Consider the following 18,605-nt stretch of genomic DNA (forward strand, 5'->3'; position numbering starts at 1 on the left):
ATAACCTCTAACACTAACGCAGTGAAAGAGAAAAATGAAGGTGCCGGTCAGGTTAAAAGCACAGAGGTTGCAGATAACACACACTGATCTTTTATGCAGCCATTAGCTTCCATTTCTCAGCATGCACTGAGTTTGCCTCACAGCCCCAGTTCTTTTTGACCGGCAAAACATAATAGGCTTACAAATGAAAAATACTTAAAACATCATTGACAACCGGCGGTGGACGGAGGGTCGCTTAGGACTTCACTGAGGTTTCCTACGACGCAGTGCTAGAATTACAATTATTTTCTACTCCATTGTAGGATCCTCACTGATAGTCATAAACATAGAACACAATAGCAAGCACTTCCCAGTACGCATTTTCAATAAGCTACAGGAAGCAAACTATCACTCTACGAAGATGGAAATATAGAAACTAAAATAAATCTCAACCACATACATTTCTTAATGCTACCTGACCTATTAAAGTGTCTGCTCTTGAATCCTCCTCCAATCAATAATGGTTTGAAAAGTTGTGCACTGAGCTCCATGCGGCCTTATCCGGGCTGCAGATGCTACGTTACCTTGTGTAGAGGTATGTTGTAATGCAATTATTCCAGTAGCCGAGATGTAGAATAAAGATGAAGGTTTATTGATAACAGTTCTAAGATGGTCTTGCAGTAGGTAAGTAATAAGCCCCACCAGGAGCAGTCTCCCTGCTGCTCAGCCCATACTCCAACTTACAATCCACATCCATGCATCCTCACGTTCCATTACATCACCATGCACACCAACATTCCACAGCACATCCACACTGGCTGAGCAGCAAAGGGAGAGAAGCAGGAAAGATGCATTATACCATAAACCAGATACAACAAGTTAGCTCTAGGTTTCCCAGTGAGAGGCCTGTTAGTTAACAGATAACAAAAAACGATACATAAAACTATTTTCCTGACTATTGTCTGCTTCAATTAAGTCATACCAGTTCTGAGTGGGCCATATTAAACAATGTAAGTAGTTTGTCTTACAAACCACTTAAAATAAAATGTAATGACTTTTCTGACAACCAAGAAATAAAGTAGCCTCTCTGCTGGTGAAGGACTGATAACAAAATACAGGTAGTGAGAATGTTTGTTTTAAATGAAAGGAAGAGGAGGTCTAATCGGTTGAAACATTTTATTTAATCCTGCCAAGAAGTTTTTAGGTCTCTCCTGACCCAGCGCATGCGCTGGTCTGGCGAGACTTATTGAGAGGGCTCCAAAAAGTGCTACCAGGCCAGCCTAGAGCTACAGTGCATGTGTGCGGGCGCGCCCGCCACGCTTGACCGCGATTACTTTCACTTTCGCAGCCACACGGCCACTTTGATGTTTGATCGCAATCATATTCACGGCCGCTTGGCATAGCCAATAGGTCTCGCTTTTGGGACCTTATAAGTATTTAGTTATGCAACTGTTGCATGGCTAAACACTTATAAGGTCCCAAAGGCGAAACCTATTGGCTATGCCAATGCTTGTTTATGACTGGCATCCTAAAGCAAGATCTTTTGCCATCAATTTATGTATGCAGTAATAGTAGCTTGATGGACTTTGTTGGAAGCGTATGGCAGTCTTGATTGTGCGAGGTGGAGCAAAATCAGAAAGATTACATTCTATTGACATTTTATAGGGTTCCTGGTTGTTATTCAAGCACCATGTGACAAACCTCTTCGACTTAAATGCAGAAGACACCATTGTGGAAGGATGCTTAGATGTAGATGTTTTAGGAATGTTCATACAGTCTAGTTGCAAGTTCAAATATCCTGATTGAATGATTTTAAGAGCCATTTTGCTATTGGATTGCTTCAGGTTAACCAACGCTGATGGAATTAGGGAAATTGGAGGGAAAGCACGGCGACATATTTAGAACCAATTGATCAAAGGGGCACTGCCCAAGAACTTTGGTTCCCACATTCTAATGCGAAGCGAGGTCATTTTATGTTTTGCCCGGTGGCGAATAAATTTACGTCAGGAAAACCCCAGTCCTGAAAAATATCTATCAGGACCCCAAGGTCCAGCTCTCATTTCTGACTGACTACAATCTGCTTAGAAGATCTGTCATGCTTGCAATCTAAATAGTGAAGTCTCCACTCCCTCTAATCTGTTTGCCTCTCTAGTTGGAAGTGTATAAAACTATCTGGCAGAGTGGAGGTTGATAACCACTGACATATGGGTTTTGCAGATCTTTTGGGTCTGTTACACCATCCAGTTCGAAGCTCCCGTCCTTCAATACTTCCAAAACCAGTCTTGAAACGAAAATTGCTGCAATTTAGATAGGAGGTAAAATCTCTGTTTTAAAACATGCCATGGAAACAGTTCCTCAATATCTAAGAGGAAAGGGAATGTATTACAGGACTTTTTGGGTTCCCAAGACAGACTGCAAAGAGGAGTTGAAGTCTATCACGGATCTAACACAGCCCACCAGTGGATCAGGAAATAAAATTAAGGATGCTAGCCCCTCTCCAGATATATTCACAGTTTGTGAAAGGAGACTGAATATGTTCTGTGGATCTGTAGGATGCATACTGTCACATACCAGGGGGAAACAAAGCACAGAATGTTTCTAAAAATCAGGGTAGGCAAGGCCCATTTCCAGTACAGATTTCTACACTTCAGATTGAAATCTGCTCCAAGGATAATCATGAAATGCATGGCTGTGATCGTTGTTCACCATCGATGGAAAAAGATCTACATCTATCCAAGGGAGTAGCCAGAAAATCAAAATGCCTCCCACTCTGATCCTTACCTCGAATGCCATCAGGTGAGCGAAGCAAGTAAGGTATGTCCAGCGTAGATGTGCTTTCTTCATCCCACCTTCAGTTTATCTACCTCTCCATCTTTTATGACTTTCATGCATCCATCCATCTATCTTTTAATGTTACCATTAATATATCCTTTCACCATTCCATCCTTCTATTACCTTCTGTCTATTCATCCTTTCATCATTACACTCTTCCGTCAATCATTCTGTCCTTGCACTCCCACTTCCAGTCAAAGGTCCTGCCTCTTATACCTAATGCCGTGAGACGCGGGACCCAAATAGGTGGGCATACGGGGCAGGACCTTTGACAAACGTATGACTACAAGGCTACCCTCTCTACCGCTCCCCTTGAGAAACATTTAATCCCCCCAAATAGGGCGGATACAATTGGTGAAGTCACTGGATGGGGAGAGAAGTATCTACTCCATTCCATACATGAGGGTGCAGCTTTCTGCTCCCTCCAGTTGAAAATATAGGGAAATCCCCTTTTAAGAACCAGGGAAGGAATCTATATTTGCCCTGAAGAAAGCCCTGGACCTAAGAGGCCTTCACACAGGGGCTGAAACATGTTGGCATGACACTAGGGTCATAGGACCATCACTTCCTTACGACCCCCTTGTATTTATTTATTTTAATATCCACTGCGTCTCCACTAATAAAGGGATACCTGGAGAGTGCAGTAGGATTTTTATCACTAGACCCCCTGGCCTACCTCTCCTAAGCGCTCCCTGAAATACGGTCGAGCCCACCCTGACCTTTAGGAGTCAGGGTGAACCCTATGATGAAGCATGACAGCAATAGCGTGTGTGAGGGTTACATAACATAAAGGAATCGCTTCCTTTCCCGTGCCTGAGCAGTTGATGCCTTGTGAGTCTAATTCTTAGCCTTTAGCGTCAAATAGATCTGACCACGTTTCTCCTCAGTTGGAGGAGAGTCCTTGCACCACCTCCGGATGGAGATGCCAATTGTGATCCGCTAAGCATCAATGGCTGAGTTTGTCCGCCCTGGTATTCAGAGAACCTGCAAGGTGTTGTATGACCAGGAAGATGTCCTGACATTCCACCCACGCCCAGAGGTACAGAGTCTCCTGGCACAGGGTCCAGGATCCTACTCTTCCCTGTTTGTTTCAGTACCACATAGCAGTGGTGTTGTCTGTGAGCACCTGAACCAGCCTCCCTTTGATGGATTAAATGAAGGCTTTTAATGCCAGTCATATCACTCTCAAATCCAACAGGTTGATGTGGAGCTGAGACTCTGCCGGAGTCTAAAATCCTTTGATCTCCACTTCGCCCAGATGGCTGCCTCAACCCGAGGTGACTCATCTGTGAGCACAGTGAGTTCTGGGTAAGGAAGGAAGAGGGGTCTGCCGCCAGCCCAATCACGGTTCGTATGCCACCAATGCAGGTCTTTTCCAGTTTCTGCCAATATCTGGACCAGATTGGAGAGGTCTGATGCTGAGTCCATTGGAATTTCAGGTCCAACTCCAAAGCCCGCATGTGTCAACAGGAATGTTTTACTAGTAGGAGGACATGAGGCCCAGCAGTCTCAGAACGAGTCTCACCGAAATCTATAATAGCGGCTGACACATCAGGATCACAACCTGAATATCCTGGATTTGCTGTCCTGGAGGATAAGCATAAAAGTTCACTGTGTCCAGAATATCCCTGATGAAAAGGAGCATCTGAGATAGAGTGTGACTTTGGTTTATTGATACAGAACACCAGCGAATGCAGGAGGTCCACCATAGTCTGGAGGTGGGAGAAGACTGCCTGGGGGGCGGCCGCCTTCAGCAGCCATTTGTCCAGGTAGGGAAAGACTGAAATTTCCAGCCAACCCAGACAGGCAGCAACCACTGCATTAGCTTTGTTAACACCCGAGGGGCGCTGGTAAGGCTGAAGAGAAGCACAGTAAACTGCAAATGCTATTGACCTACCATGAACCTCAGGTAACACCTGTGAGTTGCCAGGATGGGAATATGGAAGCATGATTCCTGCAAATCCAGTGCTACTTATGCAGTCACCAGGGTTCAGGGCTGATAGAATCTGAGCCTGAGTGACCATTTTGAACTATTCCTTTTTCAGGAAGTACTTGAGAGGGTGTAGCTCTAGAATAGGACGGAGGCCTTCATCCTTTTTTTGCACTAGAAAATAGAAAGAATAGCAACCACAACCACAACCTACTCCTGATGCCGGCACACTCTCAATGGCTCCTTTGGACAAAAGAGCCTTTACTTCCTGCTGCAAGAGCGAAACAAGGTCCTCTGTCAGCCGAACGGAGGCCGGTGGCAGGGTTTAGTGGAAGGGAAGGACATAACCACGCTGGATACTATGAAGCACCCATTTGTTCGACGTTATTGTCTGAAATTGGGGCACTGAGACTGTATCTGACATTGGGGCAGATTGTGAAGTATCCATTCCGTCAGAGGGCATGTCCATTAGGGATGGCTGGAAATTCCTCGAAAAGCCAGTTGTCCCCAGCCAGGCGTTACGTCTAAGTGCCACTATAGAAGCAATGCTCTGCCCAGCGAGTTGCTGGTACCCAATCCACAGCGCATTGTGAACTTTGCTGGGAGTCTACCATCAGCAATAGCTTAAGAGAGAATGTCTCAGCCTCCCCCGAGACCATAGGAAACACTTGCAAAACTGAATCCCCTACAGTATGGGAATAGCAGCACAATAAGCATGAAGTGTTCACAAACAGCATTGCAAGGCTGGCGGAAGAAAAAATCGTCTTCCCAAATTTATCCAGCCTCTTGGATTCACTATCCAGTGGTGTAGTAGGAAACACACCAGGGTGATAAACCACTATTAGTACACAACTTGTACTTCGCATACCATTACAACGCAAGCGTAACAACGCATGCTCTGTAACAACGCGTAGCCTTTACCATGCATGTTATTACATTGCATGCGCTGTTACTCATCCAGATCACTCCGCGTCTCGCCCTTGGGGAGAGGTGTTATTAGCTAAACCATTATGTCATCAACCTCGCTACGATGAACCTCTGAGCCAGCTCTGCAAGAGATCATCAGCCATTGACCTTCCGTTTGCACCCATAGCCCAGAAACAACAAACTGCCTTGAAACCCGCTGATTTCTAATCTCATTCCACAAATCAACCTTGTGATCTTGGTAACAGGTTCTCCTCAAGCTTTAACGTGATTTACTGAGTTAAGCGCCCGCTGCCGAGGTGAGTGTGTAACGTGTAACTTGTAGGTCATGGGTTCGGTCGGGCAGATCAATAGATGATGCGTTTTTTAAGTGGCACTACGAACTAAAAATATGTTACACCAAGCGCTGTGAAATGCACAGAATTGTATCTGTCTCACCGTCCCTCTATTACAAGTTGTGAAAAAATAAGTAGCGCTTAGAATCTTAGAGCAAAGTAAAACAAAATGGATTTCTCCAAAATAGTTTCCACTTTTTTTGGGCGACCTTATACACTCGTTTGCCTTGCCTATGTACTCAGTATGTAAAAAATGAAAGACAAATACAGCGAGCCGACAGAGCTGGAAATTCTATTAACATGATTAATCAAGCATTTCTAGTCAAACAGAGGCGTCAAGTTACCAGCGACACCCGGGCAGTAAGTGGAACCGCCTCTGAGCCAGGGTCAGGTCCGTTGTTGTGGGCAGGACGTGTTGGGGGGCTCCGTGAGGGCCCAGTGCAGAGCAATGCGGTACGATCAGGCACAGGCCGATTTCGCCCATACCGTGGCATCGAGCACCCCCCACCTCACGGAGGGGTTCCAACGGCAGATCCGTCTTAGCGTTCGGTTGGCTGCACCCGGAATTGGATTGACGACCCCTCTGGCCTGGTAACCAATACCGGTGCCCAGATGGCAGAGCACCTGAGGAGGCAGCGATGACGGCAGTGGGGTCGAGGCTGCCTCTGAATCTCCTGTGCGCTGGCTGGGGGCTTTTTGGGCACTTCTGCTGTCGTCACCGCCTTTGATTGAGAACGCTTGCAGCCGAGGACAAGGGACGTGTACCGAGGAGAGAGAGCTAAGAGGGGCTGTGAATTTTTAAAGGGTTTGTGTTTGAGGAGTAGTGTTTTGGGGTTTAGGATAAAGTCATGGGTCGTGCAGGTTAGTGTTTGTGTGTAGGGACAGGAGTGGAGGAAGGGGGAGGGTCGTGCAGGAGGTAGTGTTTTAGGGTTTAGGGTAGTGTTGTGGTGTTTGTGTAGGGTAGTGTTTTAGGGTTTAGGGTAATGTTGGGGGTGCGTGCAGGGTAGTGTTTGGGAGTAGGGACAGGAATGGGGGTAGGGGCAGAGGCAGAGTCATGCTGGGGGTAGTTATTTAGGGTTTAGGGTAGTGTTGTGGTGTTTGTGTAGTGTAGGGTAGTGGTTTAGGGTTTAGGGTAGTGTCGGGAGTGCGTGCAGGGTAGTATTTGAGTGTAGGGAGTGGGCTGGGGGAAGGGGGAGGGTCGGCCAGGGGGTAGTGATGTAGGGTTTAAGGTAGTGTAGTAGTGTTTGAGTAGTGTAGGGTAGTGTAGTGTTTGAGGGTTTGGGTAGTGTTTTAGAGTTTGCTATGTGTAGGGTAGTGTATTTGTATTTAGTGTAGTGTTGGGATTTTATTACTAGGCAAGTTTTTAGTTCGCATACATTAACACTTGCAATGTAAAGGTATGCAAACTAAAAACTTGTGTAGTAACGGTATTTGCTAAGTAAAAACATCGCAGTAAAAAGCTGCGAAGTAATGGTATGCAAAACAATGAGTCATATTCCACCAGGGTTAATCTTGGATGCAGAGGCCTGGACCACCAGGCTCTCAGTGGAAGGGTGCTGTGTAAGGAAGGCTGGATCCTTGGGAGTGGGATGATGGCGGCAGGTGACAGTCCTGTGCACAAGAGTGCCTGTGCAAGTCTTGGCCCAGGCCCCAAGCAGAACACCAGTGAGGGCTTTATTTAAGGGCAGGAGGGTTCAGAGAAGGATACCTCCAGTTGAGGCATCTCTGTCCAAACATTTGTTTTGACTTTGCTGTGAGCAGCATCAGGTTCAAGACCTCAGCCCCCCTCCAGATCACCTTTGCAAAGGAGGCCCCTTTCTCCCCAGCCACTGTGGAAGGAGAGAGGCCAGTGTCTGGTGAGGTATCCAGAAAACTGGCATCAGCCAGTTCCTCATATCATTTATTGTCAGCCATGGACCCTTCTAGGTCTGTGTAGGAAGCTGGGTTTCTGTTGCAGTAACCCCCACTTTTTGCCCGATTTCTGATGCACTTTGACTTGATGTGCCCTGGGTCCCTGCCAATCACGTTCTCAGGGCCTGTGTTCTGTCCCAAAACTGTACCTTTGTACCCCCAATTGGCACCTCTCTGGCCACATGTAAGTCCCTTGTAAAAGGTACCATGGGTACCAAGGGCACTGTCACCAGGGAAGGTCTCTAAGGGCTGCAGCACATATTGTGCCACCCTTAGAGGCCCTATACCTTTAACACACACAGACCCACTGCCATTGCAGGCTGCGAGTTTTGGTGCAGAGAAAAGTGAAGACTCAACATGGCACACATCCCGGTGTGCCACTGCCTATCGAATAGGTCAGCCACCCCTCTAGCTGGGTTCACTATGCCACTGGTGAGGGTATAGGTGCATGATCCGTGTACCCCTACATTGTCTCAGTCAAGTAAAGCTATAAGGAGTATATGGTATGGGAGTTTGTCATTACGAACTCCACAGCACCATAATGGTTTTACTGAATTTCTGGGAAGTTTGGTATCAAACCTCTCAGCATAATAAACCCACACTGATGCCAGTGTGGGATTTATTATACAATGCACTCAGAGGGCATCTTAGAGATGCCCCCTGAAAAACGACCAGCCTCTGGTGGGTTACCTGACTGGTTAACACCAGCCTGCCACCACAAGACATGCTTCTGGACCCCTGGGGTGGGAGCCTTTGCTCCCTGAGCCCAGAAACAAAGCCTTTCCTTGGCAGAGGTGTTCACACCTCCCCCAGGTCCGGAAGAGCCATCTGTGGCAGGGGAGCTTCAAAGGCCTTGCCATCTTTGTAGCCGACTGCCAGCCTCTCCTGCTATCAGGAGCAGTCCCCCTTCCTGTCTTCCCTCCTTTTCAGTGGGAAGACTGTGTTGAAAAATTACAACAGCCTAGAAGGTGTGCCCACCTCTACCAACACACCCTTTAGGTGGGGGAGGCGAGGTGAAGCCCACTCTTCATTGCCCGCCATCTTGCAGATGGCACGAACTCTCCAAACAGGATTAGGGATTGTACCCACTCCCCCACGTGGGGTGAGCACATTGGCTACTGACCTAGAGACCCCTAAAACGCCCCCTAAATACAGTATTTAGGGGGACATGCCTGAACCAAGAAGTCAGATTCCCACAACCTACGAAGAAGAAGGACAAAAGAAGACACCCAGCAGAGGAGACTGCAGAGAAGAACAGACTTGGCCCCAGCCCGACCGGCCAGTCTGCAGTTTCCAGAGATCCTGCATCAAAAGTTGCCTTGTCCTGCAGCCAGCGACCTCCAGAACCCCTGGGAGGACTGACTGCCTTCAACAAAGACCAGATCCCCTGTGAACAGCAGCTCTGTTCAAAAGAAACTCCCAGGACAGACAGACTCTGAGCCTGCTGAGCATAAAGAAAACCAACGCCTGGATCGACCACTGCAACCCCCGCCTGTGGCCCAAGTTTGAGTGGCCCACTGGTTACAGCAAGGTCCCCCAGCGCTCCAGAGTCTGAGTCCACTGTGGGTGTACCTCTCCAGGACTCCCCACGTCGCCTGCAGCCTCTGCACGGAGACCACCCCCCTAACTGTGAGTGGCTTAGTAAGGTGAAATCCGACCCCAAATGACACCACAGCATATAGCCGCCCTGCATCCTGGAGAAGACAACCCGAGGTGCACGTATGTCCCTGAGCCCTCCAACTTACCTGCCCAGCTGTTGGTTCCTCCCGGAAGTCTTCCTGGACCGAGCCTGCAGCCCAAAACCAAAACCGGCAATCCCCATTAAAAACAACAGGGCACCCGAAGCCAAAACAGCACCCTGCACCCGGCCGCCGCTGTGGGTGCACCTTGTGTTCTAACTCGGATCCCCCGTTTGCCCTGAGCTTAAGACCAGGAGATTTGCTCCCACAACCTTGTGGCCTGCTAATGAGCAGCTACCAACTGGAGGCCCCCCAAACCCCATTGGATAACATTGGGCCTCAGCACTCTGCACCCAGCCGCCCTAGTGCCACTGAGGGTGCTTTGAGAGTGCATCCTCGACCCTGGGGGAACACTGGTTCTAACCCTAGAATACTAACTCCAGAACCGAAGTACTTATCGATAACACTGTTTTCTTCCATAGGACTGCATTGACTGCTTTTCTGTGAAAAATCTTGTAAGTGTGGAGTTGGTTTGTATGAAACCTTAAGAAACTGCAAATGTACTGTTGGTTTCTCCCGGAAGTCTTCCTGGATTGAGCCTGCAGCCCAAAACCAAAACCAGCAATCCCCATTAAAAATAACAGGGCACCGGAAGCCAAAACAGCACCCTGCACCCGGCCGCCGCTGTGGGTGCACCTTGTGTGCTAACTCGGATCCCCCGTTTGCCCTGAGCTTAAGTCCAGGAGCTTTGCTCCCACAACCTTGTGGTCTGCTAATGAGCAGCTACCAACTGGAGGCCCCCAAACCCCATTGGATAACATTGGGCCTCAGCACTCTGCACCCAGCCGCCCCAGTGCCCCTGAGGGTGCTTTGAGAGTGCATCCTCAACCCTGGGGGAACACTGGTTCTAACCCCAGAATACCAACTCCAAAATCGAAGTAATTACCGATAACACTGTTTTCTTCCATAGGACTGCATTGACTGCTTTTCTGTGAAAAATCTTTTAAGTGTGGAGTTGGTTTGTATGAAACCTTAAGAAACTGCAAATGTACTGTAATGGAGACAGGGTTTTATATGCACCCATTGCTATGTTAGCATAAGCACTTTAGAAGATAAACGCCATCTTGCCACTATGCTGCTTTTGCACACGACACTGCAGTTAGCTGTTATTACAAGTAAAACTGCTTGCTTGCTTTTTCCGGTCTGTTGTTCACATCCCTAGACGTGCACCGCGACCTTAGTCTGAACACTGTGTGCAGAAGCCGTCAAGGTCAAATAACAATGTATGCTGTGGAATTCAGGTTGATCGGCCCACGCTCTAGACACAATACGCACACAGCTGCAAATATCTGAAACTCGGGTGCCTTTAATATTGCATTTGCATGCATGATTCAGACACTTGGAGAAAACCTTTCCAGCCACAGAGAGCAGAGCTGATCCTGTGATGTGATTCACCTAAGCTGATCTTTGAGGTATGGGGTTCCCCATTCAAACCTAGAGACCTTCTATTAGTTTATAAAACTAGTTTACTAGCCAAGGGAGGGTGGTTCACAAATTATTATAGGACTTGTTTTCCACTATCATTTTTAATATGATTTCTCCCTTCATTTTCTATGGTACTGTAACAATGCTGATGGTTTTGTTTTTAAATCATTTGCCTGCTTATATTAGCCAAAGTACTGTACCTTAGAGCACGTCGTTAAAAATAATCATTTTAAACTTTTCTGTGTCTCTGATTACTCTTGTTGTGGACTGATATGAAAATAATAACAAAAAGTCGTTTCTGATTCCCACCATTCCTGAGAGTACTCTAAGTTGCTTGTTCTGGGTTGTCTAATCATTGGTAGCTTCGAGATGATACGGAGAATGAATGAGACACTGATGCTAGTCGGATAGGGGGCTCTGGGTACTGAGGTGAGTGTTTTGGTACACCACAATTCACTGAGGTCCTGGTTTCCTGTGCATAGTTCTGTGCATGCAAAAACAACAGTTGATGGACAGAATGCAGAACAATGTCATACATTCACCCCAGTACAGAGATCTGGGCCTAAATCCATCGTTTTTTTGCTCACCATGCCATTCCAGTTTGAACCCAGCCATATGCAAATCAGTCTTGACCCTGTGCCTCATGGGAACAGTCCAGCCCGAACTGCCAAGCCAGGTCCTCCCTGGACTGGAAACAAGCATCCTAGGACCGGTTTCGGGGTTTCACCCCTCTTCAGCCAGGATAGCTTGATTCCAGTGGAATGGAGAGCACGGGACTCACGTCTGAGCATACCCGTCCCACTCGGGGTGACAAATGCAAAAACAACAGTTGATGGTCAGAATGCAGTACAACGTCATACATTCACCCCAGTACAGAGATCTGGGCCTAAATCCATCGTTTTTTTGCTCACCATGCCATTCCAGTTTCAACCCAGCCATATGCAAATCAGTCTTGACCCTGTGCCTCATGGGAACAGTCCAGCCGGAACTGTCAAGCCAGGTCCTCCCTGGACTGGAAACAAGCATCCTAGGACCGGTTTCGGGGTAGGATTAAACCCAGATCAGTTGACTGGGGGTGAATGTTTGATTTGCTCAAGCGCTCCGTCCATCATCCCCTTTGGTATCACTTAGTTCTGTGCATGCGCCAGGAACAACACCAGTGAAGGAGGTTGCGAAGCGTTGGCCGTGGCCGATCCGTATCCACTGAAGGATCCTGAGGGCCAAAGAGGCACAGAGGGTGAGCCTGGCGGCGGAAATCCAGTAGGTGTCGTGTCCCATCCAAACCTATAAAGACCGAAAGCGCTTCAGAGGTGTCCGGCCACCCAAAGATGAGGTTTATGGCCTCACAGAACTCACGTAATTAGACGGGGTCGCTCCAGCTACAGGAAATGTGGGGAAGCGCGTATTGGACCCAGACTGAGGCTTCATGGTGACTACATCGGAGCGGGTCTAGATTTGTCATGCCATTCCCACGCCTCTTCCAATTATTTGGACCAGCGCAGAGAAGTCGAAGAGCGCTTCGACTTCTTGGACTCCTTCTTGTGAGACGCCTGGGGATAATTCTACGGTAAGGAGTTATCGGCTAGAAATCTCTCTCAGATAGCTTTTGCAAAGTAGTATGATGTGGTGAGTGCGCAGTTTTGTTAAATGGGGAACAAGAAGGGCATAATAGCAAGTAAATTGGTTAATGTCACATTGAACAGACATCCTGAAATTCTCTTTTAACTACCTTATGTGATCCTTAGATGATGAAGCATACAGAGAGGATCTTCTATGCCTACAAACATTAGAACTTTATTGATAAGAACCCCTCCATAAATAATTGTGAGTTTTCATGACATTACGTTCGGTCAGTCATAGCAGAGAACATAATGAGTGACCATGAAGGTGCACTTTGTCCTTTACCCTCCTCAGCAGGTGTAACCTAAAATGCTGGACAGTGAGGGTTGTGAGGAAGCATAGCACTCATCTTAAGAAGACTAAGATACTTTTAAAGACACTGTACGAGTAATTCTCAGCAGGGTTGCAATAACATTAATGGCACTGTACCACCATTTCCCAAATAGGACCTCCACACTTTTCAAGAGGAAAATGTGAGTGCAGCCTAAATTTTCAATAGGACAGCCCCAAGTAGCAGAAATTTCCAGTCTACATGAACATGTCCCCATCAGCCTTATGAGAATGAACTCTTGAACAGAACATGTTCCATTTGCCACTGCTCCGAGAGGAAGGTAACTTTTTTGTGTAATCCTTTAAATGTAAAATATCCATATACTTGTATAAATGACAATCGTAAGTGGTTAAAGTCAACCTGCATAAATATTTGCTTTCCCTGCTAGAGATGCTGATGCTGTAGTTGTAGCTCATGTGCTAATGCTGTCTTTACCTCACCTCCTTGCAGAGACCACTAGATCTCCTCCCTTCCAAAAATCAAATCGATTGATGAGTAAACAAGCATTGGCAAGGGACTCTCCTATGAAACCTACTGGCTCTGGCAATGCTTTTTATTCATGCCGAAAATGTAAAAAAATTCAAACTTGTTATGATGTGGTCATATGCACATGCCTACAAAACAAGGCAAACATTTTTTCCCTTTAACTTACCAATTCAAGCTTGATTAGTAAATAAGAAGTTGCACAAAATCGGCTCTTTCGATGTATCGCTGACGCACCCTTTTGATACAGCGCTAATCCACTTTTATTTTTTATTTTTTAAAACAAAACAAATGGGGAGTGGGTTAGTAGTGGGGAGCAAAAGGGGGGTGAGGTAACATTAAGGAGGGGAGTATGCTACAGAAGGATGCGGCCAGAGGAGAGAAGGACAAGCGAGAGAATAATGGGGAAGTAAACAAACAACAGAGGGTTAGCAAGTAGAGATGGTGAAAGAAGGAAGGGCTGGGAAGCACATGGACGATGGAGGGTGACCAGGATGGAAGCACACAGAAAATGGAGGGAGGCCGGGATAACTGGGTGGGTGGGGAGGAAGCAAGAAAAGCAACTTAGGGCGGAAGGATGAGGGGAGAAACGCAGAGATCAGAAAGAGGAACACTAGGTATACGAGAGAGCCCGCTGGAAAACACATACACTCTTATAGAGTGCATAACCACAAAAAAAGTACCACCTGAAAAGGGAGCAGTGGAAGGACACAAACAGTAGGTTCATGCTCCAGAAGAGGAAGTAATGCTCACAGAAGAAGGTAAATAAGAAGTAAGCAAATGAGAGACACAATAAAGCCAACCAACAGTAAGCGCAATGGGCGGGCTCTAAGCCCACTGGAAGGTAACCATGTGTCTTGCAACATGTCTTAGGCAAGACGTACAATACCCCATAGAGAAATATTTGGTGTACAATCCGCTGGTCAAACTGACATGGCTGACATCATCATCTCATTCACTAAAGCCATGTCTCAATCACCACCTTTCAGAGACCATTAAATCAGACATCCCTTCCTGTGTTTATAATGTGCAAGGCTCGTGTTTACCATTGAACCTCTAATGACAGTTCACTTAATGTGGGGGTGAAAACTGTCACCCTGCCCCCTTAGAGCCATAATAGCCAGAATCCTCCCTGACTTGCATCATATAACAGAGAAAACAAAGCCATTTACTTCTTTGACTGACAAGAAAATGTTATTTTACCACTCTAGGTATAAATGTTAATTTCATTCTAAAATCCACTTTATTTTTATTGTGCTGACAAAGTCTATATCTCACTCATCATCCTAGCTAACTTTATCACCGCCAAAAACACAGTTTTCAGGGTCTTATATTTCATTTGACAGTTATGTAAAGGGCCAGGGGTGTACTGCACCCTAAGATGTCTTTCGGACTGCAGACAGCTACTACAACAACTAGTTTTAACAAGCATTAACAAAGGCAACGGATTTGATGTTTGTACTGTTTGCCTCACCAATTTTTGCTTGAGTACTGAAAGGTGAACACAGAAAAAATGTATCAAAATTTAATGCTACAGAAAAAAAGGATTTTTTTTTTCTATAGCACCCATTTGTCAGATGCTTTTGGGAGTGATTGCTCCCCAAAGCTACCAGGCCCGCACAGACTAAAACAGTCCCTCAGAGATTTCGATGATGACAGAGGGCACATCTAAACAGCCAACAGATCAATAGTGACACCAAAATATTCCTGTAGGCGGATACAAGATATGATCATCAATGGCTGAAGGCTCCAAGGCAAAATATGCAAATGACTGAAGGTGACAGAAGTAAAGAACACAATATGTGCACCATGAACAGCATAATCGCCATACACAAGAAACCTAAAAAATGGTGTGAAAGCTCTCCTAGCGTGATGTTTCCCACTAGAATACAAGACGTTTGCATGCAGATTTGATGGGGATGCTATTGTTTCTTTGGCATCTTGGAGCAATTCTTTTTCCATGACCATGTCAGAGGATACAAAATGACAGTCAGAAAACTCATACTCGTCGACATTTTCTCTACACAAAAAGCTCAACAGTAGGGTACTCACTCATTGTAGCCTCAGAGCCTCGTTGCCCAGGTATTAAACACCCCATCTAGGAAAGCATCACCCAAAAGGACAAACCACTCAGGAGTGCATTCTCTAACCCCAAATAGCAGTGCTAACCAGATTACTATTACCACACAAAGATCTAAAGAATGCCACAAGTTAATAGACAATAGAAAATAAAATAGCCACAATATCCACGGAGGCTAACAACTCCTATGTCCACACACATTATGCTTACTGAAACCTACTGTTCACCACTCTGAGATGCAGTTAATACCACCATTGTTAAAGGAATGTTCACGTTCTCAGTCCTAAGAACTGGAACACACTCACATCAGCACTGAGCGCACAAGCAAAGCAGCATGTTAAAAGGACAGTTTAAAAAATACACATCCAGAGCCTATACGTCATGTTCCACTACCTTTGTGGAAGTCGGTCTACTCGTTTGTCCTATTTTTCTTATGCCGAATGCAAATTTAAGTTCTTGAATACATTTAAATGGCAAAATCACAATTTTACCGGATATCTTAATAATCGTTGAGATAACTCTTAATGTTTACAGTCTGAATATTCATGGCTTTGTACCATTACTGGGACAAACACTTCAATACCATTTGTTCTTAATACTTGATAAATGCACAGACAAAATATAAGCCTTTATTACCCTTTTCTATAATCTTTGCTTGTGTCTTATGGGACAGGTGGGAACAAACCTAAACCTTTGATTTGATTTTGTAATACTTGCACATGTTGGTGACTGTACCATAGTACACAACATACACAAGTAACATCAGATGAGGTAGAAGACCTGGCTGACCAAAGCAAATACACCCTTTTATTGAGCAGAGAACAGCATGTTACCTTGCTCTCGCTTCCAGCTCTTCTTCTAAGGCCTTTAACTGCTTTTCTCTCTCGGCAAGCTCTTTAGCATAACTGGAGTCTTCTTCGGTTTCCTCCTTTTTGGCTGTGAGTCGGCGCTAAGAGAAAAAACCAGAGTAAAATCTAGAATAATTGCCATCACATTAACAAAGTATGATTAGATTTAAAGCATTTGATCTTTAGAAGTTTTTATATTTCATTCAGGTGGAATTCCAAAGCTCTTTTTTATGTAATAATACGATGCATTTACATACATATTTTTTCTAGAATGCCTAAATTATCATATTATGAAACAACTGTTTTATGGATTCTCCTTTATCATGTAGAGTTTACATAGCAAGCAACAATGGAAAACAAAAAGAATTATGCAACGTTCCATGCATCAAACATTTTAGAGTGCATTTGAGAAGTTCATAACACTCAATGCAGATATTACGTATTGCGAACCTTTGTGATATTGACTGCAGTGCTTCCTTATAATACACATTCCTCCATAAACTCTGCTTGCCCTTTCCAAAATAAACCTTTTTAGTTCTTAGTTTTTCCCTGGGTAAGTATGTATGGTGTAGAAAAACTTTACACACGTTTTGAAAAATGTGAATGAGAATTCCTTGTACAGCAAAGGGTGAGTCTGGTTGTAGTGAAATGCAAAGAATCGTGCTGCAACCAGACTGTGCGCATCATGTCCCTGGTTTTAACCGTCAAGCTGAAAGAAGAAAACTAATAACCAAGAAAACCAAATCCCATGCAGCTTGAAGTACAGAAAACATTTGGGGGATTCTGTAGCCATACGCCAAAATATTTCATGTCTGATTAAACTAAAATGGAACTTTTTGGCCTAAATGCAAAACATTACATTTGGCATGAAGCCAACAGAGCAGTTCACCGAATGATACAGCATTGTCACCATAATGAATGGAGCTATTACATAGCATCATGCCTGTTTTGTGGCAGCCGGATGGTTGGTTGTTTCACTCTCCATGCTTGGAAACATGGCACTGGTGCAGTGCTGCTGATGGCCTTGTTAGTATCTTGATACTTTGATACGTTGGAGGCTTAACGCAAGCCATTATAGATTTGGATAAAGATCTCTAATTTTCTAACGCTCTCAGTTTTGTGAAGTTGAACACAATGGTCAAATAGGGTTTCTGCCAAATGTCAGATGTACATCTAGCCTGAAAGAAAACACCTAACTTCTGAGGAATGAGAAGGAAGGACAGAGCCAGAACCCCATCTAAAACTGACAAAGGCTACCTGCTTTAAATAATCACCCATACCACCATAACTTTCAAGAGGATAACAAACAACTTGGCCTTGCATTAACCTACTCTTATAGTTGCCTAACCTACTCTTGTAGTTGGGGAGGTAGCACTAGAGAGCCGGCTACAAGATGGCCACCTTCTAAGAAGGCTCTTATACTTGGGAGCACACCGCTGCTTTTCCCATATGGATTATGTTTTCATGCATAGCAGGGTGAGCCATCAGGTTCGTGATGTAAAACTGTTAGCCCGGGGATTCTAGGATCACTTGCTGGTGGTGATTAAGCTGGTTAGGGGCCCTGGGAGGGCAGTATAAAGATGACGCCTGGACGGTTGGTGCCTCCAAAAAGAAGACTTCAAGAAGCTGTGCCAACAGGCGTTCCAGCAATTCCTTGCCGATAATAGTACCTGTGACTTCTTGCATTACCCTCTGGGAGACTCAGAAGGCCACGGTTAGGGGGCGTATCATCAGTTATTCCAAGGGTCAGAGGGATAGGGCTCAGTGGAAGGTCGGGTACCTCGAAGACTATACTTAACTAAGGGGGCCAATACATGAAAACAGAGCAGGAAGCCCTCTCGCGAGCATCAATACATACTCAAACCTTGCTTCACCAGGAGCTCACACAGGAGGCGAGAGAGGCGTGGCTAGCCATCCATAGTAGTCTACCAGTAGGGTATAAAGACGGAAACACACTGCACTAGCTGTACAACTCAAGAGAGGTGGGCACCCCAGTGGCTTACTTACTGCCTGAAGACGGTTCCCGGGTACCTGGGAGTGAACCCATTGCAGTGGCCGTTGCAGCTTATTACCGCTCGCTGTCTATTGCGGACCCCTTGAGTTCCTACAAAGGACCTATCTCAATTCGTATTAGAACTTCTGATGCCGCGCCTAACCTCTGAGGAGAG

General features: G+C 45.7%; 1 protein-coding gene across 1 annotated transcript in view; it reads right to left on the bottom strand.

Moving 5' to 3' along the window:
• The window catches only part of TUBGCP6 (tubulin gamma complex component 6), a 492,321-nt gene that overhangs the window by 244,854 nt on the left and 228,862 nt on the right, over positions 1–18,605 (bottom strand). The window contains exon 14 of the mRNA XM_085653952.1: positions 16,423–16,538. Coding sequence (XP_085510078.1) covers positions 16,423–16,538 — 116 coding nt within the window. The remainder of the gene's footprint in view (positions 1–16,422; positions 16,539–18,605) is intronic.

The sequence above is a fragment of the Triturus cristatus genome, chromosome 4_1, assembly GCF_964204655.1.
Source record: "Triturus cristatus chromosome 4_1, aTriCri1.1, whole genome shotgun sequence".
NCBI classification, from domain to species: Eukaryota; Metazoa; Chordata; class Amphibia; order Caudata; family Salamandridae; genus Triturus; species Triturus cristatus.